We start from the raw sequence: 25,848 nt of genomic DNA, 5'->3' as shown, positions 1-25,848 counted from the left end.
ACGACCAGCATTTGTTGACTAAAATGTTGGAACCACAATGATTATGACTTGGGAGTATATGGTCAGGAATTTCCAAAGTGATTTCACGCTTGTGGTTGGTATATTCCGCTCGCGCCGGTACATGGGCTTCTGTCAAGTAGTTCGCAGTTGAGAGACACAACGTAATGATTTCTACGTGCGAAGCCTAGTACGGAATAGTAAATACGTATGTTAAGTGTAATATATAAAAAGTTGAATGAAACTTAATTGGGATAGTTAAAGAGGGTAAAAAAATCTGTGAATTTTCAGAGTGACGGTGTACCACTAAGATCCGGAGGGTCTGCGCGAGCGAGACACTTTGTTTGAATGACGTAATTGTATTGATCGCGGAAGAAGAGCCGAAAGTCGCGCAATCGCCATCTTGGACGAATTGTGGGAAAAGAAGTTTGTGCTTCGTGGGCGATATAATAATTACTGAACTGTATCCGCGGCAATCCGCCAGTTAGTTAGTTTTAAAGGGATTCATATCCGTTTGTGAACTGTTTACCCATTTGGACGGACCAAGGTAAGTCCATAGTTTTGTGCTACGTGCCCTTCGGGAGGTCCTATTTCTACGTGGATTCTGCGGGTTTTTTCGTTGTCTGTTGGCTTGGGACGGAACGGCCGGGTACCGTTACCTCGGCGTCTACGGGTTCGTCGTCCCCCGCGATCCTGAAATATTGTGAAATTCTACGGGAGCTTGAAAATTCAATATTTCTATATCGACGAGCGTCTATTGTTTTGGCAGTAACAAGATTTTGACATTGTACGGGGGGTTGGGTGGTCCCCTGCAAACGTCGAAAACCTCGTCCTTTTCAGATTCAGGTATTCCATTCCCGATCAAACGTATTACCTATCTATATACCCTCGCGGTTACCAAAGTGAATCGTCGTTTAATGGACGTTCTTCGTTTAAAGCCTGCTCAAACGAACTTTCGGGCGAAGGTTTTTCGCCGTTTTTTTCCCTCAACTATTTCTTTTCTTCATCCAACGTCGTACAGACAGGATGTATAAAAACGTCAAACTTATTTTTCATATCACTCTGCTCAATGAGGGCTTTGATCTACGTTCGATCACTTCGTTCGCTACCTACACTTTAGGATTCCCGACAACTGACAAAAACATTTATAAACAAAGCCATTGTTCAACTCCACTTGATATCCAACATTCGTAGTTAACATTTGTCAAACTAAATTTTACAACGTATGGGCATTTTTGCTTCAAGCACTGCATATTGCTCTTTATAATGACTATTTAAGTAACCAGACACGCCATCAGACAACAGTTATTCACTCAACAGTCATTACATTTTTCATGGCATTGGTTTGATGGTTTTGATAAACTTATTCATTTGATCAAAGAGTAGAAATAAATTTTCTTACCTCATTTTCAGGTGATTCATCGATTTACAAATAATGTCTCAGTGCATTTACTACAAAAATGACTCTTTTATTCCTGGTTCTCGCATAGCTTCCCAAAAATATTTATTGACCAAGACAATATCAATCATTTCGCAAAATTTGGCATCCATTGTCTGAAGCTCCACCTTGCTTTTTGAATTTGTTGATTAAATTATTTCACACAGTATTAGACGACAGCTATTCACTGAACATCGCACCAATTGTTGCAGAATCAGTTCGGTGTTACTGCAAAAGTTTTTTCATTCGATTAACGAATTTGAATCTATGAATTTTTTGGTCCTCATGCGATAATTACTTTCAAAACAATGTTTCAAGATCTTCACAATTTTTCTCAGCTGGTATAATTGCAAGATTTTCCTTCAAATTCAATTAAATTTTGCACCAGATTACAAGATACTTAGTATTTATTTAATCTTGCAGTAGCTTATTTTATCATTTTGACTTTGAAGTAGTCACACTTTCATTGTGTCAGATCTGGAGCTATTGCATGCCATCATGCAATTTAGTATGCTATTCAGAATCCATTGTTCAACTTCCACCCGAGGTTACCTTGATTTATTTCTTTTCATGAAATACGCTGTTATAAATTTGTTGAAAAATTAAGCCTGATGATAAAAGTTGCATTATCCATTTCTTTGTCATCGAGTCAGGAATCAGACAGTATAAAATTTTGAGAATGTTTTTGCACCTTATTACAATTGTTATTTTTATATTTATTTTTACAGTTAATTTTCAAACTAACAGTTTGTAGGATTTGTGCAAATAAGAGAATCATTCTATTTATCAATAATCGAGACAAAGAGAAAGGTAGTATCAGGATGAGTCAGTCAGTGATACCTATAGTTTGTTGTTTCCAAGAAGTCACAGTCGTTTCGGTAAATTCTTGAAAATTCTCTAACAACCCGATGAATCGTCAGGTAGTTTGTAGAGAAGCCCATTGAAATCTTTGACAGGTCTAAAGTATTTTTGTTTTGATGGGGTTCAATGTGTCTGTAAAGTCGTCCTAGGTCTGTGCCCTATATGTGTCTAGACCAATTGGGGCCACCTCGACTCTTTTTGATTGCATTAAGATTGACCAAGTCAACTTGGTAATATTATTAGATTCAGAAGTTTAATTTAATACTCATCTGAAGTAGCATGAGTGCAAATTTACTTCTTTAGTGGATAAATAATGTCTGATTAATAAAAGAAGTTACTAAAGTTAATCATCTCATAATGCTTTTTTTTTATTCTTTGTATCGGTACTCGTAAACATAAAAGTAGCAATTATGTTGCAAACCTGGATTATTGCATTTTGTCATCACTCGCCTTGATAAACTGATAATTCATCAGTAAAGCAAAATGTTCAAATGAGAAAATGAATAAACAAACATTTCTTGACACCTAAAATTCTTTTATCAATTATTACCATTTTTCTATGTTACTGAATCTGCCCCAATTTTTATCATTATAGGCATAATTTAAGCCTTATATTTTTTTAGTTCAATGAACAAAGAAATTGAAATCTAATTTTATAGATCATATATGTCGTGATATTTTTTAATATATTAAGTGTGTATTATCTCGATCGTTTTCTTTTTCATGTTGATTAAATATTATATGAGGACAAGTGAATTATGGTTCATTTATTAATTCTTCCCATATTTATTTACATCAAGTATAAAAATTTGTATTGCAACTCGATCGATTTTTTTAAATCTCTCAATATTAAAGATTGTTTTTTAGTTTCTGTACTACTTAAAATAGTTTTTGTTTTTCTTTGTTACCAAAGTACTCAATTATGTTAGCATTAACATTTTTTGTCTTGCAAAAATTGATATTCCAAGTATATCTCTGTCAACTTTGTATTCTCATTAAGTAAATTCCATTCCAAATGAAAATTAGTTATTTGAAAAAATAAATAACATCTTTTTTCTTTTTCTAGACAAAGGGTTCGTTCGTTGGGTCTGAGTGGTACTAAATGGTTGCCTGCAGACAGCATGTCTACTCTGTCGGGGAATGTGTCGAAGGGGGAGAAAGGAAAATCCAAGTTTCAATCGTTAGACATCAATAATTTATACAGGACAAGTAGGGTAAGTTATGAATTATGTTTTTGTTCTTATTCATCTTTTTTATTTATTTATTAAGTTTTTTTCGTTTGTTAGCATACTGTGCTACATGCAATAATCTTGATTTGAAATGTTTGAAGTATTTCAGTATTTTGTTGTATGATGCTGGTATGATGTGTTGTCCTAAGCGTAAATAAATGTTCACTGATGACGATGTACTACTTATTGACTCTGCGATGTAAATTAAATATAAATGGGCATACTCAAGGACTGTACCTCAAGCCACTATCATCAAGTGATTTGTCCTTTGTCGTTTCTATTAATAAACCTGTCAGCAGGATTTTCGGTTTTTTCACTTCTCCAAAGGAAGATTTTTCACTTTTCCAATTATCAGATTCAAATTTCATGACTTGACGTCTGTTATATTTATAATTAGATGGAAGATATTAGAAATTGCGTTCTTGTTAATATTGACCGTCTCTTTGGGATCAGTGAAAATTTATACATATGAGTCTGTATCGTAATATAGATCTGATCGTAATTAAACACAAAGTTGGAGCTAAAAACCGCAATTAGCAATCGAATGTGCTAATGTTGATTAAACTAAGGTAGTGAAGCCTGACAATCAAAGATTTCTCAAATACCTTGAGCCTCTAAAACTTTTAAAGAATAATGGGCATAAAACTGAACTGTACTATTCTATTTGAAAGAATTTCAGTGTGTTTAGGTGCTAACAAGCTGTCAGCTTCATCAATTAAATTAACTAGTCAAATAATACAAACATTTCCTTCATATTTAATGAAGGTTTAATGATGGTTGGCAATTAAACGTATTTTTTTTTTCAAATCGTGGATGTTAGTTGATAACAGTGTTTGAAATATAATTCCTAAAGGCAAGGTTACAATTTGGTGCATTGCTTCTTCATTCTGTGCACTTAGCCACATCTCTGATAAATTTTCAGTTTGCAAAAGTTGAGAGAAGTTTGAGTATGGTGCACCAACAAAATAGACAAAAATCGTTTTAAAAAAATGCTAGGTTTAATACCACCGTAGGGTGTAAATAATGCTTACCATTCCTTGCTTAACTTACTTACTACTGTTACTTAACATTTCCACACCTTGTCATGCTGTGATAAATTTTTGCGACGGAGAAAGACTGTCGGATCTCCTTCGAATAAGGAAAAATGTAAAATTTTTTAAATTATTAAGGGAGAATCCTTGGAGCAACATCAACAGAAAAACACAATACCACGGAAACATGGAATGCAGAGTTTGGGAAAGGTGCCTTCGGCACGGCGGCCACCTGCTAACTTGCCCAGTCTGAAAAGTGAACACAGCGGCAGCGACCCAGCAGTTAGTCTTGTACCAAGCGGTGGCAGCGGTTGGGCCACTACTAAAGATCCTGCCACACAAACTACCAACACCACTAGCAACGCCACTACTACACCACCTACAACCTCCGATACTACCACCGTACGCATATTATTCTGTTATCATTTATTTGTTTTGACCTATGGTATTGCAAAAATTGAATCTGTGAAATTTCTAACAATGTTTTTCATATCTAAACGGGTATGCGATCGCATAGTAACAAAATATATTGCTATAAAATTGCGATTTTCATCTTTTATACACTCAGCTGTCATTAATTCAGTGAAACAAGATTTTTAATGTAATGACCGGAAACGTGTGATTTTAGAGCAACACACCCTCGCCACAATGTGCAACGGGAGCTGTTCCTGCAACGGCATCACCACTGCAACCACCACAACCAGGACAACAGAATACTTCACAGACATCACACTCCACTGCGCCCTCATGGAGCGCAATTATGAGCAGACCAGGAGATGCCGGTACGTATAATATTACAAATATTATATAGATGAAATAGTTCGATCCTTGCGTTTGTACACGTAAGTTACTTTATTTCACGCCATCATTTTAAGAAGGCAACAAAATACTGTGACAGAAGTAGTAAAAATATCCAATATAAGCCAAATGGGTGTATATGAAAATGACATCCTATCAGCTAAATCTAAGACTACAATAAGAGAAGTAATGTTATAAAGGCTTAAAAAATTTATAATGATGTTCACAATGATACACAAATATTGAATGGTTTAATGTATTCAAAAATTAGAAACATCACCGTTGTCCAAGTAAATGTTATCAACTTTCATTTTTCATCAATACTCAAATATGGTATGAAATGATGTAATTTGTAAGTTGAATGGGGAAATATTGCATAGGATGCAGTCACAAGTGTTCTATCTGTTGGACTGCGATATGTTTTTGGTGTGTTGGTAACAACTAATAAGTAATGATTAACACTGGGATATTTGAAAAATTAAATTTGATTTAATACCACCGTATAGTTCTTGTAGTTTGATCAAGCTTGTAATGTAAATATTACGGTCCGAATTATTTATTACGTTTAATTTACATTCCATATGTTTAAAATATAAGCTTGTTACAATCCCACTAGTTAAGCTTGATGAAGTGAATATCAGCTACTTCTTGACTATTCGGTTTAGACTGAGTGGTGGTTTTGTTTTGTGATGAAATTTACCATTATAAATCCTTTTCGAAAGACAGTTCCTAGAATTTTGAGGTTCAGCTGTGATCAATAGTGATTGATGTTCTTAGTTCAGATTCTACTCCCAATCTGTATGATGACTGCCAGTGGTTCAAACCTTGTATAGTAACGGTTAGCTCAGTATTTAAAACTGCAAATTAGATATAAACTATATGGTTCATGAATTTAATCATTGAGTTTTCATTTTAGTGCATACAATTTGAAATTTGCTTTGGTATTGATATTTTCAACTGCATTCTCATTTGTAATAAATCATTCTAATTTCCAATAGATCTTACGAAAGAGTTTGAATCTCAATTTATATGATCATTCTTGGCACAAGTATCATTTTTACATCATAGAACTTCCCAAATAAAAATATAGGGACGCAAATGACATAGTAACGTATAAATACCAAGCACCATAACTTATTTCTTTAAGTTAAGATGGTTTTAAATTAATAATGATACGATAAAAATAAAAGGAAAGATAAATCACGCATGATTCATCTTCAGTTTGGTGTCAGTATATCAAACAAATGAATTGTAAGTAAAATTGGGTCGTGTCGTTCGGACGGTATAATCAATTAATAGGTGGGCCCGTCGTGGCAGCAGTGGTTGGTTACGCGGGGCTTGTGGGGGGCGGGAGAGGGGGAAGAGGTGCCCTTGGACTGAGCTTTCTCGCCCACCAGTCCCCGCAGTTCCAACACGAGTTCCCCAGCCTCAGTGGCCAGACCTCCGTCTCCATCTCCAATCAGAGTCAGACTCAACCGTCCTCGACAACGCCGAACGCAAATTCCAATGCGATATCGGTAGCTGCTCAACAACAGTCGTTGCTGCCGCAGCAGTCCCAATCCCACAGCCACTCAGGTGGGGCACTGCTTGCCAGTAGCTGCTAATGTTGACTTCACCCCTAGTAGTGCTCCTCTTTGCTTAATTTCTCTATATGTATTATCGAAGCATTGTTTATTGATGCTAAACAGTTGTAGCTACAAATTTTACCAAAAATCTTGTTTCTCAATTATCAGTTATTCTTTCTTCTTTGTCCCAGTCGATCAGCATTTCAAATTTTTCAAATAGCCCGTTGTGCGTAACAGTATATGGTCAATCGTTCTCTAACACGAATTTAGATGTCAAGCACAGTCTGTATCGATGTTCCAGAGGTTCCGATTTTTCTTTTTTTCTGTGTAGTATCTCATAAGTCTTCTGAAGAAGTTCACACAGTGTAAAGCGCTCTTCAAATTCCTCCAAGTTGTTGATCAAATGGATATGCTTTTGTATCTATAACACAGAACATTCTTTTACTAGTTGTTTATTTAAAGTTGTTGATGCTCAAAGCGTTTTGTTGTAAATTCACTTTCTTCGAATTTCACTTTCATATGCGACGAATGATAGAACGACTTTATTTCATATTTTCAATGAATTTTTCACGAGGATAAAAATCGCCCTCTTTTGCTTATAGAATGCTTTACTTCATCAGTTTCTGTTATTATTAATATTATTATTATATATATATTTTTTAAATCATTTTTCCTCTCTCTGTATACACTCTAATTAACATATTGAAATAGTAGTTGCTCAGTTTACTTTTTATTACTGCATTGCGGTTGAGGAAGTTTGATTTGCGTCAGTCAATATTTGCATTGCTAAATATTTATTGAGTACTCATTTTTTCATGTCAATGTCAAATCAATTTAAAGTTTTTCATGTGAAATATCATTCTGGAGTAGTTATTGAGGTATTGATGCATTAATAGGATACATATACAAAGGCCTCAGACATATCACTAAATTCTTAAATTCTCTAAAATTTCATATTCGCCCACAAATGTATTATAATTTCGTATAAGTGAGAAAACTCAAAATCGAGAACTGAATACACTGAATATGCCATTATACGCAATTAAAGATAATGTTTTTGCATTTTAAAGCTAAGATATGGGTGGAGTTAAATCAGATTAAATTGAAGCCATTGATACATTTGTAATTTAAATGCCTGCACTGGGAAGCTGCTGATTAAGTTAGAAGGGATCGTAGGGTGACAAGTTTCACACCACTGTTTTATTTCATACCAGATTTTTCATTCCAATTCCATCCAAATCAGCTAAGATATTTAACAGTTTCAAGTGAGAGTAAGGAAAATTATGGAAAATTGGATCTAACTGGAGGCCATTCAAATAATTTTAGGTTAAATTTCATAAAAAGTGAAAAACAGTCCTAAAGTAATGATCAATTTTTCTTACAAGTTTAGATGGTTGTCACTTTGTAGCCAAAATGGTAATAAAACTTTACAAATTTCATGGCTCATTACTGGTGAAGACTTTTTCGACCATATTTTATGCAAGTTGGCAACGTAACGTCAATAAACTTCAGGATCTTGGGACAAATGATTCTTCCCAGTTAAATTCATTTGTTATTTTTGAAAAATTCTTTGTATTCGTATTTAAACTAATTATGGTGCAATAGTAGCGTAAATTTGAAATCTTTCTGAAATTTCTCAGAAACCAGAGGACGAAGTTCAATTAACACTCCGAGGCCTTATGTAGTTTGAAGTGCTGAGAAATGTTTTATTACAACCATTGTTTTCTTTTCACTCAACTTTTAAATAGTTGTCTTTTTGAATTAAATCATAAGTAAATATATTCAAAAATTATAAATGTCTCCAATGTTCATGATATGTGCAGGGGATTATAAATTTGGAATAATGGTTCTGGTAAGTTTTGTTTCTGATTAATTCGATCTGCGTATTCCTGTAATGGTATCAAAATCTCAAATGCTACTTGAAAATCCAATTGATTAGATTCCTTTACGCCTAATTAGATTCATGAAAACCTATCTTAAAAAACATAATCTAGTTTAATTTATTAATTCTTCATGGCACATACACATAACACATTTTCTGAAGAGGAAATTTAATTATTAGATGGTTCGTCCTTTACTTTATTGTGACTATGATTTTTTTTTGTAGTGTGAATAGCCCGTTCTTTATCATATATCTTTTAAGTCTACACTATAAAACTTGATGAAACTCTGCTAATCGTACGTGGTCTCTTCGTTAGCTTGAAGTGTCATCGTGGCATATTTCTGTATTTCTTTAGTATTTAGAAAAATTACCATTCAGTATGCAACGAATTTTTGATCCTTAACATATTTTAATTTTAGTTTGCTGTTGTTATGTACACATATCTTTTTATGTAAAAATTGCATTCATACAACTAATTACAGAAACTTGTTTAATTGCATGTAAGTAGGCGATGGCACAGCCGGGTCACAGCAGGCACAGTCTCAACAGACCAGGGAATTGACTGCACAATATGGTCCAGGGCCCAGTCTACGCCCACAAAGTAAGCAGAAATCATAGCTTTTTCATAGTATCTATTGACTTCTTCGCACAGTTGGATTTTCTTTGTCACTGGGTACTGATCTTTTTAATTTTAAGAGTGAATCTGCAATATTTGGCTACTCCACATCTTGATTAACAAACCTACGATACAAATTAAGATTCATTCATTATCAGTATGAGCGCAGTTCAAAGTAAATAAGTACCATCCTAATCATTAATCTTAGGTAAATTGGTCAGTGGTAACTTATACGTGTACCTATTCTCGAAATTTTTGTTTTCTACTAAAACAGATTTACTTATTCTATTAATGATGATGATACTAATATTTTGAATTTTTGTAGCGGAAGGCAGTTGGATTCAAGGTGGAAGTCGTACAGCAAGCGGAACTGGAGCAGGAACACCTGGACCAGGAAATGGGAATACTCCGGGGGCCCAGGGCCCCCCGCATATTGGCGTAGGTGGACTACCAGAGGGACCCGCTGGCGGGCGACCCAACTTGGGCCAGTCGCTACCCATGGGCATGGCCCAGGCAGGCCCTAATGGTTCCCCAGCTGCCCAAGCGGCTACAACCCCTGGCGCCAGTCAAAATCCTAGCCTGCATAACTATCGAGGATTAATTCCTCCTTTCGTAAGTAGCCATTTAAAATTGATCAGACTTCAGTTGCCTTGATGACATTTAAACATTGTAGAAGATAAGAAACATGATCGCCATGATCTTTGATTAAAGTCTGCACAGGTTTTCTTTTTCCACTTGTTGGGGGATAAGAATTCAGTACTAGAAGATGAATGAAGTATTGCATGTTGTTGGGGGGTTTTTTTTTTTTTTTCCTTCTGCATGATATACTTCGTATTTTTATATGGCAATATGTTTCAGCTTCATTTCATTCATCATATTCAAAACATAAGATTATATATTGAAGCACTTCATTATATTGACTTTGAATTGATTCAATATTCAGTTATAAAGATTTAGATTGGATATACTACGCCGCCTTTTGGTATGTACACAACAGAGATACTTCATGAGGTTATTATAAAGATTCACATAAATTAGTCAAATCCAGCACTATTTTCCAGTAATTGACTAGTTTCATATAGTTTTTCTGTATCAAATATCAAATATAATTTTTATTCGTGAAAATAGAAATAGATTATATTTTTAAAAGATTTTTTTCAATCTACTGGTCTGATTCCTTGACAAATGATTATTCATCAAATAAAAAGAGCTAAGATATTTTGATTCACGATATTAAATATTAATAAAATTTTTACACATCAGTTTTTGTGAGCAAAATGAATTGCAATACTTCATAATATGGCAAGATCAACAAATTTCAGATCTCAGCATTTATGCAATTGATATATATATACGTATTTCTTTACAGATGTACCGAGGCAGCTTTCCTGGAGGATTTCCTTCACAATTCCCACCAAATATGGGTGCGAATGGCCCTCGACAACGATTCACCCATCCCCAGGAACGATTCCCAGCTCCCCCGCGCCAGCAAGAACGTGAACGTCCTCCTCCCCCAGCAGATGAAGAAATAATCACCCGTCCAATAATTAAAGAGGAAGATTTGTCAAGAATGGACGACATTTCACGTGATGCTGGGTGGGCAGCCCATGACGATATCGATTACAACCAAAAGTTAGCTTTCAGCGATGATGAAACAGAACACGAACACCATAAAAAAGATGAAAAAAAAGACTTCAAAGATGACAAACGCGAGGAAAGTCAACCCGAGGAAAAAGAGAAGTCAAGAGAACGTGAACGGGAGCCTAGGGATAATCGTGAACAGTCCCAGTCTCATCGTGGATGGAATCAAGGACCTCCACCGTTATCTCGTGATTTCCGTGGTACAAATGGTCCTGTCAATCATCCTCCGCAACAGCAAATGCGAACTCCACATCCACCTCGGGGTATGATGAAACTTTTTTACTTGAGGTGTTCTGAGTATGCCATTCTGAAAAGAGTGAGCGCTGATCTACCAGATAGTACATGCGTAATATCATCTTATTGAAATTAGGAAACGATTGATGATTTCAATGGTGATGTTTATAAAAATTATAAAAACTATTAACTGATAAACGCGACTTTAGCAGCAAAATAGACATCTCGTGAAAACACTTTGAACTAAAGTTAGGTCCTAGAATTAGTTTCAATTGAAACAACATTTTAATTTAGTTCTCATAGAATTCATTGGTAAAAAAAAATTCCGACAGGTCTCGAGGAAGACGAATTATGGAATCAGAGACGCAGAGAACAAGGAGAATGGGTGGCCTCGACTGTGGAGCGGGCCCGCCAGCGTAAAGAAGAAGAAGAAAAAAGATTCCGAGAGTCCATTAAACAAGCTGCAGATAAAAAACTACAGGACTTGGAGCAAAAAATTAAGGAAAAATACGTCAAGCAAAAAGATGACGATTCAGGATCTTCATCCGAACCGAAATCTTTAATCAGTGTACCTTCGTCTATTATTCCAGTACCCGACTGGGAGCGAGACAGGGAAAATCGAGAAAGTCGCGAAAGAGACAGATCTCGTACTTCATCCGAGGGCAAAGATGAAAAGCCTGTGAGCCGAGATTCTCGCGATAGTCGTGATACTCGGGATATTCGCGACACACGAGAAACTCGTGATACAAGAGATACTCGAGAAACTCGTGATACGAGGGATACGAGGGATACGAGGGATGTCCGGGATGCCCGAGACGCTCGTGATACTCGAGATGTTCGAGATGTACGTGATACTCGAGATTCTCGAGATTCTCGAGACCAGCCAGTCTCAGAATTTCGTCAAATTACTCAAATTGAGCGTCCGAACTTCATGCGGTCTCAAGACATGTCGCGTAACGAGCGGGAACGTGATCGCGACCAACGAGAGATTAGAGAAAGGGAGCAACCGGCATTTTCTAAGCACTTTCAGAACGACTTACCCCCAAGGTTCCAGAAACAACAGGCTGAGAGAACTGGTGGAGCCTATAACAGGGTATCACCGAATGCAGAGCAGCGGCCCGCTCCTCAAGCAATACCTTTCTCTCAACAATATGACCCTAGCAGATGGGTGCACAGCAGTCACCCTAACGTGCCGAGTATGTTTGACGTTATTTTTACTTTTTCATGTAATCGAGCTTCCCACTAGAGCCAGAAATAATTTTAAATTTGTAAGTTGTTTAGCATGAAGTAATCTGTGAATATTGTTTAACGCTTGCTAGAAAGTCGTTAGTTTTTTTCTATAATCGTAAAAAGAAATTGCAATTTTTCACTGACATATAGTATTTGATCTTACATTTGCGCGTAACTGGAGCGTCTCTTGAGTCTTACAGAGATAGGTAATAATAAAATATACACATTGTGGCCTTTACACTGTATTCATATATAATGTTAATTGGCAATTGCAGACAGTGTCAAGAAGCAATCTCATTCCATGCCACTGCCCCAACGTAGAAATCGAACTGATTCAGAATTGTCTGGTCCAATCGAGGACGATAGACCTCCTTCAAGAGATCATCGAGGACTACCGAGAGACGATCGTTACCGACATTCGTCCCACAGATCGTACGATGGTCGCAAACCATCTAGCGGTAGTTATTATGATGATCATGCACGCTATAGAGAATACGAATATGATGATAGACATTCTCGTGATTCTTGGGAACGTGAGAGGCATTACGATGATAGAGACAGAGATAATCGAGAAAGAGAAAAGAAAGATTACGACAATTATTCCAAGGTAAGATGGCCTAGAGAGTATATTGATTAATCGAGACAGGGTTTTTAAATTTTTGGCTCGAACAGATGAGTGCAATAATTATTCAAATCAAATCCTGGTATACGCATCGCATGCCATTCGATTAGTTGCATTGCAAATATCTTATAACCAGGAAAATAAAGAATCTACTACACACAGCTTGTTAGCACAATGAGCTTTCAAGTTTCAACATAGTAGAACAAAATCTAATAATTCAGAAAGAGGTGTACTTGCAAAACAGAATTTTTTTTTTAAACAATATTCATCTTGTCAATACTATCTTTGGTAATTTATTCAAACGTAGCTGTATTTTTCTGATTAACACATAATTGAGTGGAATGGAATTTTCTTCATTTTTTGATACAGAGTTCGCCACAACAAGATCCGTTTGACGAACGTGAACCCACTCGGGAGCGCCCAGAGAATCCCGAGTGGCGAGATGATAGACGGGACATGCGCGATGATCGGATAACCCAAGAAAGGCAAACTGATAGTCGTCGTGATCCACCCAGAGATGATCGTATTGATCGTAGTGAGCGTCCTCAACGACCGGATTCTCGTGACAGTCGCGCATCTCGAGAATCGAGAACTTCTCTTCGCGACGACGACATGCATAAGTCACGAGATTGCGGATCCTGGGTGAATGATATACCAGATTATGAAGAAAAGAAACGAGATCCTTACCGTGAAGATAACAGAGATCGCCGGCAACCGCCTGGACCTGTAACCAGGGAAAAACTGGAAGCTGACGAGCTTAAAGGTGAAAAACGTAATTTGACGCAGCTGAAGCGTTCTGGATCTGAGCTGGATAAAAAAGACAGCAGCAAAGATAGCCCTACCGAGGCTAAGAAGGAACTCGACATGTGGAATAGGAAATTGGAACTGAGCTCAGAAAACAGTAGAAACGTGGAAAGAGGAGGTGATAACTCGCCGAAAGCGTGGGCTGATGCAATATCTCCAACTTTGGAGATGGAAGATGAGAAGGTTTTTCTTGAACCTATGAAGGATGAAAAAGAGATTGATGAAATGAAACAAAGTATGGAAAAACTAAGTGTCGACAACAAACGGGACGATGCCCTATGCATTGAAGTTAAAGAAGATTTGAAAGATGAGAAGCGGGATAAAAATGTGAGAAATAGAACCAATAGTGGAAGTTCAAGAGGTCGAGAATCTGGTCGTAGTGCTAGGCAGTATGGAGGTTATAGCGTGTACACTACTCGTGGGTGGCGTGGCGCGGATCAGAGAGGGAGAAGAGGAGGACCAAGGTCCCTGGGCAGACCTGGTTCTGCAAGAAGTGGTTCTTATGGTCACACAGATTCCGAACTTAGCGGAGACGAAATCTCCGGATCCACTGAATCTGGAAAGGAAGAGAGGCGTCCAGCTCGCTCTCCCAAGTCTTCTCAAAAATTGGACAAAGACGATCGCAATCGGGAAGTATCCAGGCGCGATGATAAACGCGGTGATTATACTCAAGTTCGCAGTGACAAAAGAAGCTATGACAGTAGATCCGGTCGTGAAGGGTTTGCACCATCCGGGGAACCTTCAAGACGGGGTCGAGGGGGGTTTCGGAACCGTGGTCCTACTACAGGCGGACGAATGAATACCAATTATGGTCCACCACCGAGTAAAAGCCCTTTTTCAACTGAACGGAATGCAGATGACAAAGAACCTAACCAACAGAAGCCCTCATCACCTACGCCAGAAAGTGAATTACCAGCTAGTGGTCCTCAGTTGTCTGAGTCCACTGATGACAAGATCATAGCCAAACAGCAAGCGCTGACTGCTGGTATTACTGGAAGACATACTAAATCCCCAAGTCAGCAAAGTCAGCAGCAAGGTAATAATAAGCAAGATTCACTTCAGAATCAGAACACAGTGCCACAGAGGTCACAAGTCAGAAAAGATGAAGGGAGGACTAAGAGAAATCACAGCAGCAGTAGACGAACACAAGTAAGTGTCAATATGGTATAATATTTACGACAAAGTAGTTATCGCAAAAACTAATTAAAACTTTTAATTTTTTTTTTTACCTTCTCTGACACTTACGCGTACATCTATAAGAGTTTGTCGGAAATAAAAGGAAAATATGAAGTACTTTGACAATCACGCGGCTAGTTAGTGTTGTTCGTTTAATAACAAAGACGAATCATTAATAATACCGCAATGAAAGAAACAATTACTCGATAGTAATAAGAAAATCTATGTTTTTTTTAATCACACAACACTATTATTTACATACTTGGTCAAAGCCACTAATATTATACTTTATGCCAATAGGGGAGAGAACATCGTGACGGACGTTTTCGTGGCAACCCCAGCAATGCACCGAAGCAAAATTCATCAGATATTGGTAACGACGACTGGGAAACAACTTCAGATAACAGCGAAGAACACATTGAAGATCGGAAAGAATCTCGAAACACACGTAATAAATCATATGGAAGTCGAGGAAATCAAAGCTCTCACCAGAATCCGACCGGCAACAACCAACAATCTCGAAGAAATGATCAATCAATAAACAACAGGGAACAAAGAGAACGAAATGTAACCAAACCCAGCAGTACGGCATCTCGTGCTCCTGGAGCTGAGAAAAGGAATGCGCAGAACGCTTCTTACAATCAACGGAACCACTCTGGAGCCATCCCGCCGTTGATGCAAAATACTCAACAAAATGGCCGTCCTAGAAGTCAAGGATCAGCAAATAGCGGGCCTTCCAATAAAGCCATAATAAAAGAAAGCACGGTTAATCGTGTTGATGAAATAAAGTTAAATGATTTAAATCTGGTAAATCAAGCTTTGAATGATATAAATAAAAAATCTGTCTCAAAAGAGAAGAAAGTTATCGACAGTGAGTTGGAAGTAAACAATTATTCTGGCGGTGGAGACGATGGGGCGAACAGTAACGAAGATAAAATAGATGCGGATGGCTTTCAAGAGGTTAGGTCCAAGAAGAATGTAAAGGAGTCTAGGCATAATCAGAAAGAAGAAGCCAAACCCATGAGACGTGAAAAAGAAAAGGAAAGAGAACGAGATCGTTCAAAATCAAAGTCTAACGGACCTCAGCCCACCCCACAGCAGATTCAAAATATTCCACCATTGTTGGGACAACCAATTCCTCAGCCTGCCAACTTGCCACAGAAACAATTTGACAGAGAAAGAAATTCTAATCGGCAAACATTGGCCCCTCGATTCCAGAAAGCACGTTTAGCTAAACAGCAACAACAGATGGGAATCGGCGAAAGTAACGACACAAATAAAGTGAATTCTAATAATATCTATGTTTCAAAAGACTCAGCTGGTGGGCCAGCTCCACCACCATCAGTCAATGCTTGGGATAAACCATTTACCAGTCAAATAAGGTCCAATTCACCATCAACAGTTCCTGCAGACATTCAACTTATGTCTGGAATAACTGGTCAAAATGAACATAATCATGAGACCAATGAACAGGTCAATTCTAGAGGTAGTAGTCAACGGAATTCACCAAACACAGAAAAAACTGTTAATAAAACAGCGAAGGATATTATTGTTGAAAAAAATGTTTCGGACGGAACTTCACCCCCTGTCCAAACGTTGATTTTCGAAAATACAAACTATTCTAAAACGACAAAATCTGGACCATCGGATCTGACGTTGAAATCAAAGTTTTCAAACCATATGAAAACTCAACAGCGAGTAGATAAACGCGGCGAAATCGAAGATGATGGTCAGCTGCAACAGCATCAGCAACAAGCTCTGTCTGCTGTCTTTTCCAACAAATCTAACGAACTTATGAAAGATAAATCGCAAGAACCCATTCAGATGCCATTGACTTTTAGCAAAAACGAGGACAATGCTGATATGAAATTGGACTTTACATTTGATTCTGAACTGTCACAACTGACGGAAGATGCTAAAAGTAAATCTTTGGGAATGCCACGATCGATTCACATGACCGGGGGTCAAAGTACTATTTCTCCTTCAACAGCAGAACTTAATCTAAAAATTGCATCTGTGAAGAAAGTATGGGAAAATGCACCCCCAATGCCAACAGTGGTCGAACATGAAGATGGAAGCGTTGTTGCCACTGCAAATAGTTTCCCTCAACCCTTTGAGAGCAATGATGTCGACGACAGCTACAGTCCTCACCAGCAATACAACCAGAGCAATATGAAAAACGAAATAGCAACTTCGACAAATGTATGCAAGGTGAGTTTCTTGTTTTATGATAATTGATTTGTGCATTTGTTAATTTTCCACATATTGCTGGGTATTTCACCAGAACTTGTACTAAAACACTAATGCAACGTAGAAAAACGTTTTGGTACACAAGAAAAAACATCAGAAGGATTATTGGGTTATTCATTTCAAAAAAATTCGAAGCTCTCGTACGATCATCAATTTATTTCATGAACGTATGGTGCACATACTCAAAATAATCTGGTATATTAATTATAATAATATTAATTTTCGATGCATAAGTATTCATTGTACAGTTAAAAATTTATCCATTTTGCAACCTGACACTGATTCACTAATTTGATTTTAAGGTAATACATAGTTTGTTGATCTTATTTAAGGTGTTATATCTCACTTTCCATGCCTCAGTTTCGTTAATTGATTTGGCAAGCTGAATAGAACGTTTGAAAATCATACAAGGTGTCTAACGACCTGAAAAAACTTGAATATTCTTAAATATCATGAAATTCAATGCAACCCTTGAAAAGTCATGAAATGTCACGAGATTTTACTAATGAACCTGAAAATTTTATGTAGGTTAATTAGTACCTCACATATCAGTAATATACGGAATATTCATACTCATTTGCATTTTTCTTTTTAATGTTGAGTCTGGCATACATAGATCGATTTAAAGAAAATTTGATATTTTTCTTTCTGTGTATGGAACATAGTGTTATATTTATTGCGTGTATTGTTAAGGTTTGTAATGTAGTTGTGGATCGTCAAATAGGCCATGAAAAAATTCTTATATTATTCCTGAAAAGACCTTAAATGTCATGGTTTCCTGGCCGCTGATAAAAGTAGACACCCTGTCATAGTAAACTTGTGGGAGAGAACTCAGAGGAAAATTGAGAGCACTGTGCTATCTCTATTAATTTTTCTCTAATCGTATTTGTATGCGATGCTAGCTTTTTAAGAAAAAGTGATTCAGTAAATTTTACATATTATATGACATATGAATTATGAATAACAAAATATGATGAGCATATTGGGGCAACTTGACAAATATTTCAAAGTGGTTAGTTGGAAAGTGCATTGCATTTGATTATGCTTCATTGAAATGACAATTGTAATAATCTCTGATTTGAAAATTTATTTTCAAAGAAAATGTATGTCATCATCCTGCTTTGTTTGTCAACTTGCCTTGCTTTTCCCTAGATGTAAATATAGTGAAATTTAAGTCCCCTGTGGGAAGATGCTGACTCTTTGCCTGATGCGCAGCTGGTTCCCCCGCAGGTGAAGCCGCAGCAACAGTCCTCTGGAAGTACTGGCGCCCAACCTGGATCTACAGTTCCTGGCCCAAGTCCAATCCGGCCTGGTCAAAGTCCCATTGGTCATCCTTCGGCCAGTTTACAGGGTCAGCTAAGCCCCCCTCCATTTAACACAACTGGACAACCATCCCACATTAACTATCCAGTAAGATTTGCAAGAATAAGCATAGAATAAGAATGGTTCATACCCTGGAATAGTTTTATCACATTTGTAATATTGCATTGCAATCATTTCTCATTTTAGAAAACTGTATCACTATTCATTCACTTCTTATTCAATATAATCCTGACTTTGATCTATTGTTTTATATAACAGTATAACCTGATTGAACAAAATTCATTTATCACTTAATTGATATAATTGGAATAATTATTGAAATGCAATTAATAGCAATTTCCGAATAGATGTTAATAGTGGTAAAAAAAAGTGGTTTCAATTTTTTGTTTCGTTTCATCAGGAGTTTCCTCAATATCCGGGCTCCCAAGCTGCACAATATGGAGGAATGTCTGCTATACCTTCACCACCAGCAGTCTTATTCAACACTGGATCAGGTCAATTACCAGCGCAGGCTGGTGGGTTATATGGAGCATTCCAGCTAGATCAAAGTCGATCTCCTTTTACTCAATATGCTCCTTATGGACAATCGCTTCAGAGCTCGTTTAATCAACAGAGTGTCTACTTGCAACAACCTCCACCGCCTCCGCATGCACCTAGTGCAACTCCTGACATGTATCAGAATAACATGTCACAGTACAGAATCGTAAGTATGATTTTATTGGGACCTCTCATTTTTTGAAGAGATGTGAAGCAAGATGTGAAAAACGAAAATTCCATATTGTTATAGACAACTGCGGCAGCACCGCCTTTTGGTCAAAATCAACAACTGAGCAATAACCCAAATACAGTGTTGATCAGCTCATCGTCAAACTCTCTCATGTCCGCCAGTGTAAAACCGTCTACCCAACCAATTGGTGCCATTGGGACCAAAGCACCACATTTTCAAGCTCCATCAGCACAGCCGAATCAGGTAAGACCCAGTATTATAATTGAAAGTAATAGCAAAGTATCATTCTCATCATTAATGACAATATAATCATTTTCTTACAGGTAACCTATATACCGTATGATCCGAACCAGGTTTTAGGTGTAAGTGGTAACTACATGGGTAACTCACAATTGGTGCAGCGACCTGGACCAACCGTTCAACCATCTGCAAACAGTTACTACAGCGCTACCTCCGCCGGTAAACCTAACACGCTTCTGTGTAAGCTTGACTGGCCTTACCTCCTTACTTATCATATTTTAATCATTCCAGTACTTCTAACATTTTGCTTGTCATTTCACACGACTTATTCGATAAAAAGAACACACATGCTAAGAAATGGCACTTGAACATTTTTTTATTACATTTATCGGAAACTATTATAAAATGGTCTGTCTTGGCTACGTATATATTCAAGGTGTAATGTGAATTTCAGTATGAACGGTTTTTTCCAGTACCATATGAAAATCCTGAGATGGTTTATGAAATATAGCTGAAAATAATGTTATCCTGTTATAGGATTACTACATTTTTTTTTTATCCAACGATTTATCTCAGTTTTAATAAATGAATGTGGGATATTTTATAATCAAAACTAATACTTCATTTTTAGAACTTTTTTTTTTTTTTTTGCTAACAGAATAATTTTGCTTCATATAATAGCAAAAAAATATTTAATATCTTATTCTACTCCATGAACCCTGCAATTGTAGATTTGTTTACCTGTAGATCTGTGCGCTTCCCAAACACAAATTGTAGAAAAATTGAGCTCTTGTTTTACACTTACTCTCCAGCTTGTATTCAAAGGTAAAACACTTCATGATTGATACATCTGATTTCAGATGTATTTCCTGGTTCACAAACAGGCTTCTACCAACCGGGTGGTGCGGGACAACAAACTGGGACTCATTACGGACTGCAGGGGTTTGGCCAACATAGTCAGAGTCTTGCAACTGGTAGTGCCACACCAGTTGGTCTTCAGAATTTCGGATCTCAGTTCCTTTCTGGATCTGGAATACAAATGGCTGCTGCAGCTGCTGCTCAGCAGTATAGAAACCCTACTGGAGGTTTGCCGGGACCTGGTAATGCTGCTGCTACATTTCTTGGAAAACACCAGCAACAAGAACAGTCTAGACAATTGAAGAGCCCGTCGGGTAATCAACAAGATGTTTTGGCCTCCGTTTTCAGCTCTAGTGAGTTTCTTTAAATCTTGGTATCACCAGTATATAAGCTAATTTCAGTTTAATTTAGTCAATTTGCAGCTTATTTATGGAAAACAGTTGTGTGTCAATGGGGATTTGGTTTTGGAAATATACCCAGTTCACAAAAGCAAATAAATGTTTCATGTCCTTGATTTTAACGTGTTGCTGATTTAATATTTCAGCTTCTCAAATTCCTTCGCCAAAATCGCGGAATTGCAAGCAACAAACACCGACTCAACAACCGCAACCAAGTCCAACTCAAATTCATAAGTATCAGCAATATCAGGGCGCCACTCAGTCTGCTCTGGTAAGCAGCTACAGTAACTATGTATGTACCATTCATTACTTCATTTATTTTTAGTCTACCTATCAATTCACGATCGCAAGCTGTGTCGTCAGAAATGATTATTGAACAAATCAAGAAATCGGGAGTTCTAACGATGAATATCAATTCTAGATTAGATTTATAATATTAGAATGTTCAATAACAGGATTGTTCATTTCACAAATCATCACGGTATATACATTAATCATATTATGGTGCATTATTATTGAATACACAATGCCGGTAAATCATATTGTATACAATGCGTTTTTCTTAAAATTTGCCTAATGAATAACTCAACCATCAGACATTTGAATGTTCGGTAGTTGAAATATAATTAAATAAACATGACTACCTGCAATATGATCACCATAAGTCCATAGCTTAATTTTCTGTTAAATATAAAAACGAAAATTGTATTGTTCTTTCTGTACATACTTTGAAAGTTCGAAAAGGAGACTTCACCTTCTTTGAACAGTTTCTTGAACCGTTGAATATCGCGAGACTATGGATCTTTGAATTGCAACCCTTTCTTGGCTCAGATATTCCACTTCTTAACGCAGCAATATTTCTCTGACTTAATCACTTTGTTGGTGTATAAGCCAAACTATGAAGTATATACACTTATGATGGTAAAATAATTTTTCGAAAATTTTTATGTAAATTGGCCTCTTCCTCCTCTAAATGCCCAGGTATTACAACAGAATGTACGTGGAATGGGCATGCCGCCGCCACGTCCGGGAATCCAACCGTCCCAACAACGTTATCCAGCGCCAATACAACGGCCAACTCCTTTTCCTCCTGGCCCAAACCCCAACCCAGGTCAACAACAACCAAACTGTATGCCTACTCAGCAGCAACAACAGGCGCAAATGAATCGTCACAGACCAAACATTCACCAGCAACAGCAGCAGCAACAACAGCAACAGCAGCAACAACGTAACATGAAAATGTCGCAACAATACTACAGTAATCAAGGTTTGTTATTTTCTTTAATTTGTATTTTGTGGTCATAAAGAGCATAAAATTGCTCTTTCTATACTAGGTCGTTCAGTGGTTATGTTCAGTTTTGAATAACGTAGTTACTCTTTAGAATTGTAGGTTTATTTTGTTTCAGGCAATGTGAAAATGGACTCTAATGACAAACAAGATTCGCACAATGAGAAACTGTCTGAGAGCAGTAATGGCACTCAACCTGGTAACAAGGCCAACGTGAATCAGCAAGATGGTGAGAATAAAGAGGAAGTTAACCAACAAAATGAGTAGATAAATGAACTTAGTTCTTTTTCTAATTAATCTAAACTGTGAACTGTATTTTTTAAGATTAGCTTGATTAGAATGAAAGTTAAACTTTAATATAAAGATGAAATTATGGATTCATATAATCTTGGATGTGACAGACGAAACAAGAAAAACAAGTAAGATGAACCAAAACGAAACAATTTGGCGCTCTCAATTAGAAATATGGTGACTTGATTTCACGCGTGAAAATTTTTTTTTTACATGATTCTAGGTTCATGATTGGGAGAAAAATATGTCTCGGACTTTAATTTCGAGATTAGTTTGAACTCACTGTTGATGAAATCCTAAAGTTTTCGCGCAAAATCATATAAACAGCAGTTGTTCATCATGTTGTCCCAATATGGCTGACTTTTCGTAAATTTTGTATTTCATATATACCATAATGATACATAGATTCCACATATTCAAGAAAGTCGACACATATACATATTGATAGGATTGTATTAAAACTCGATATGGAGAAAAAAGACAAAACGGCTATGAATTGACTATATTCGGCTATGTTAAGAGGAACGACCATGTGTAAAGTGTTTTCGTGGACGAATTCATAATTCAATTACGCAAAATGAATGCATTTAATGTTAAATACCATAATAAGAGACGTTTTTTGTGTACGAGGTATTCCGACTGAACTATGCTGTTATAATATTTCCATACTATACATATGGAATGAATCTTTCAATTAATCAAATCTTGCAGAAATAATGGCAAAATAATTATGCCTCTGCTGTACATACATTGAATGTGAATACGAAATGAGACGTATAAATCGAACCAGGTAGTTACAGTCTGTTTTATTACGTACCTAATATGGTAGTGAAAAACAATTGTTTCTGAAGTCACACGAAGTTGTGTAATTTGCTTGCCCTGTGGAACTCGCATATGCAATGATTATGATTGATTATTATTCATGTAACATGTTACGGAAACAGTCACACAGGGCTATGATGAGAATGTTATGAGAGAAACGAATATTAATACTATCATAGAAATCAGTGCAACTTCTGAGGGGAAAGAAGTGAAAAGTTTGTACGCATTGATAATTGAAAAATAACATAAGATATTGTTTGTGAGCTGGTCACCCCTTGTCTGCATAAGTTAACGTAGATATTAGGGGTTATTTCGCTCGTGTTGAATCCTCTGACCCTTCCCCGCCTCTCCCTCCCCCTCTTTTCCATTGGATTATACACACAATTTCCTGCTGTATTACAAGAAATGAAAAGAATGAAAAAAAGAATACGAATCGTGGATAAATTGTATATGCTATGCTTTTTGTTGCAGTTCGTTAATTATTATAAAAATAAATCTATTAAAATAATAAACGCTAGTAATTACAGAATGTCTCCGTCGTTGAAAATTTATTGAAATAACATCATTCAATGTCTTGTATCGAACTGTGAGACAATACAAGATTTGATAAGGGTTGTTTAAGAAATCGATGAACATATATGAAAAAAAAAAGAAAAAAATATTTAACTACTGCCAGTTGTGTCGATAACAACCAGAACTTTTTTGTGTACTTCATAATTGTGAAAACTCAAATAATATAGTTTGATGTGTCGAGTAATTACCTATTAAAATATTGTAATGTAATTACTTATTCTTAGCCTTGATATGTCTTTCTATAACTTGATGATTCTCAAAATATGATGAATTACAAAGGGAACACGCTGTGTTTAGTGTGTCTTACTGTGCCCACTGCACAAAATATAATCGGCGTGTTTCAACATGATACGGAATGATGATATTTTAGCGAAAATGTTGTTGGCGTTGATTGAACCTAGTAAAGGTCATTTCTCACACTATTTTATTATTTTTAGTTACTACAATAATTATTATTATTATCATCGCGATGATCATTATTATTTTCTTAAATTTATTGTACTACTGCACGTATACACTCAGCAGATGAAGAATATTGGGAATAGCGAAAGAGAAATCTTTTGTGGTGGTAAACTTCATCAGCGATTTATTACAGATATTTAAGACATCTGTTAAATCACATTTAAGGCTTACATGTGAAGTGGTACTATTTGAATCGTGTCTCTGAGGCGCTAAGGGATTGGTGTAGGGGCCTGTGATTATATTACATATATATTGTATATGGTATATGATTACATTACAAATTTCGGGAGAATAACACCGTTATTTCTTTATGATTTGATAACGACTCTATACGAATTAAATTGTGTACCAGTGAAGTGTACCAATAATCTTTGGTCAAAACTGCACTCGATAATTCATAGTCAGAAGTCCGTGCGCAGTGAGTTGTAGTATTATGTTCGATGTCGATGGTTTGATTGAACAAATAAATAGAGTGTGAAAAGAAGAAAAATTTATGGCAGTAGATAAATCGAAAAAATGATGTTATATTATTGACTGACAATACGCGACCTGTAGATATTGTTTTATTTCAAAGACTGAACGTACGTGTAACTTTGATGTGTGTCTCTTGGAAATTATGAAAGTGTTGGCTATGTGGGATCTCACGATTTTTAGTGGTATAGAAAGGAAAAACGAAATAGTATTTGAGTAAGAGGAAAATATATTTTTATTCTCAACAGACTCCCGATCTTTCCCTAAGCGTCTGTACTTTTATCTACTTGTAGTTAGTGACATGACAACAGTAATTTATATGTTTACCCCATTAATGATAATAAAGTAACTGAAAGCAAAAAACTATTATTAATTTGTAGATTGTAATAACGAAGAAATTGTACATGAACGTCGTTGCTAACGATACTTTAGGTGAAAATAAAGCAAGCCTCCAAACAGAAACCGCTAAACGCATGTATGAATATTTACTATACACATATAATAAGTGAATATGAACGCGCTGTAAACTTTATGTTCCATGATATATGGGGTGAAAAACGAGTCTGAATTTCTGTAAGATTGATCATCGAAACAAAACATATTAAAAACAAAAATTTATCTCATTTCAGTACAGCTGTATAATAATTGTGCATTGAAAGAATACAATTTTGTAGTTATTTTTTTCTACTCCAAAACTAAGGTGTGTTCAGTAAATAATAGGTCTCTTCACATATCCGTATTTACAGTGGGTAATAATTTGTGATTTATCGTTTTTGAAAATCATTGCGGTTTACTAAATGACGTTTATTTTTTTGCAATGTTATAGTAGCAAATATAATGAGCGCTTTTTTTCTCTACATTTACAATATACGTCAATTGTGTACCATTATTCGTATATATGCTGAAAGAAACAGGTACAATAACCACGTGCCGTTACTGTACACAATTCGTTAAGTTTGTAACAACAGTGATAGTTCATTCTTTCTATATTCGATTATCTATGCGAAAAAATGTAGATTAC

The 25,848-nt window shown here is 36.4% G+C and overlaps 1 protein-coding gene across 12 annotated transcripts; it reads left to right on the top strand.

Annotated features, from left to right (window-relative positions):
* The first annotated feature begins 78 nt into the window (after positions 1-78).
* Positions 79-25,289, top strand: LOC124177763 (protein PRRC2C). 12 transcript variants are annotated; one of them, XM_046560537.1, is made up of 21 exons: positions 79-205; positions 289-544; positions 3,363-3,510; positions 4,695-4,958; positions 5,185-5,338; positions 6,654-6,929; positions 9,310-9,402; positions 9,743-10,029; positions 10,787-11,321; positions 11,625-12,488; positions 12,798-13,129; positions 13,514-15,097; positions 15,425-17,335; positions 18,605-18,784; positions 19,098-19,400; positions 19,485-19,667; positions 19,748-19,904; positions 20,525-20,875; positions 21,067-21,212; positions 21,902-22,187; positions 22,327-25,289. In XM_046560537.1, exons 3-21 carry the CDS (start codon positions 3,418-3,420, stop codon positions 22,473-22,475), a joined length of 8,148 nt encoding a protein of 2,715 aa, XP_046416493.1. In that variant the 5' UTR covers positions 79-205; positions 289-544; positions 3,363-3,417; the 3' UTR covers positions 22,476-25,289. The 12 variants fall into 12 exon arrangements, 11 of the variants coding, with proteins under 11 accessions (XP_046416493.1, XP_046416496.1, XP_046416494.1 ...); XM_046560540.1 differs by having other exon boundaries at positions 18,590-18,784; positions 19,748-19,883; positions 21,067-21,191; XM_046560538.1 differs by having other exon boundaries at positions 18,590-18,784; positions 19,748-19,883.
* Positions 25,290-25,848: the final 559 nt, after the last annotated feature.

Source organism: Neodiprion fabricii, chromosome 3 (genome assembly GCF_021155785.1).
Source record: "Neodiprion fabricii isolate iyNeoFabr1 chromosome 3, iyNeoFabr1.1, whole genome shotgun sequence".
In the NCBI taxonomy this organism is placed as follows: domain Eukaryota; kingdom Metazoa; phylum Arthropoda; class Insecta; order Hymenoptera; family Diprionidae; genus Neodiprion; species Neodiprion fabricii.
This window is presented reverse-complemented; position numbering and strand designations above follow the sequence as displayed.

Coding starts and splice junctions, on each gene's coding strand:
- LOC124177763 (XM_046560534.1), top strand. CDS start 3,418: ATGTCTACTCTGTCGGGGAATGTGTCGAAGGGGGAGAAAGGAAAATCC. Junction 3,511..4,694: donor ATTTATACAGGACAAGTAGG/GTAAGTTATGAA, acceptor TAAATTATTAAG/GGAGAATCCTTGGAGCAACA. Junction 11,322..11,624: donor AACTCCACATCCACCTCGGG/GTATGATGAAAC, acceptor AAATTCCGACAG/GTCTCGAGGAAGACGAATTA.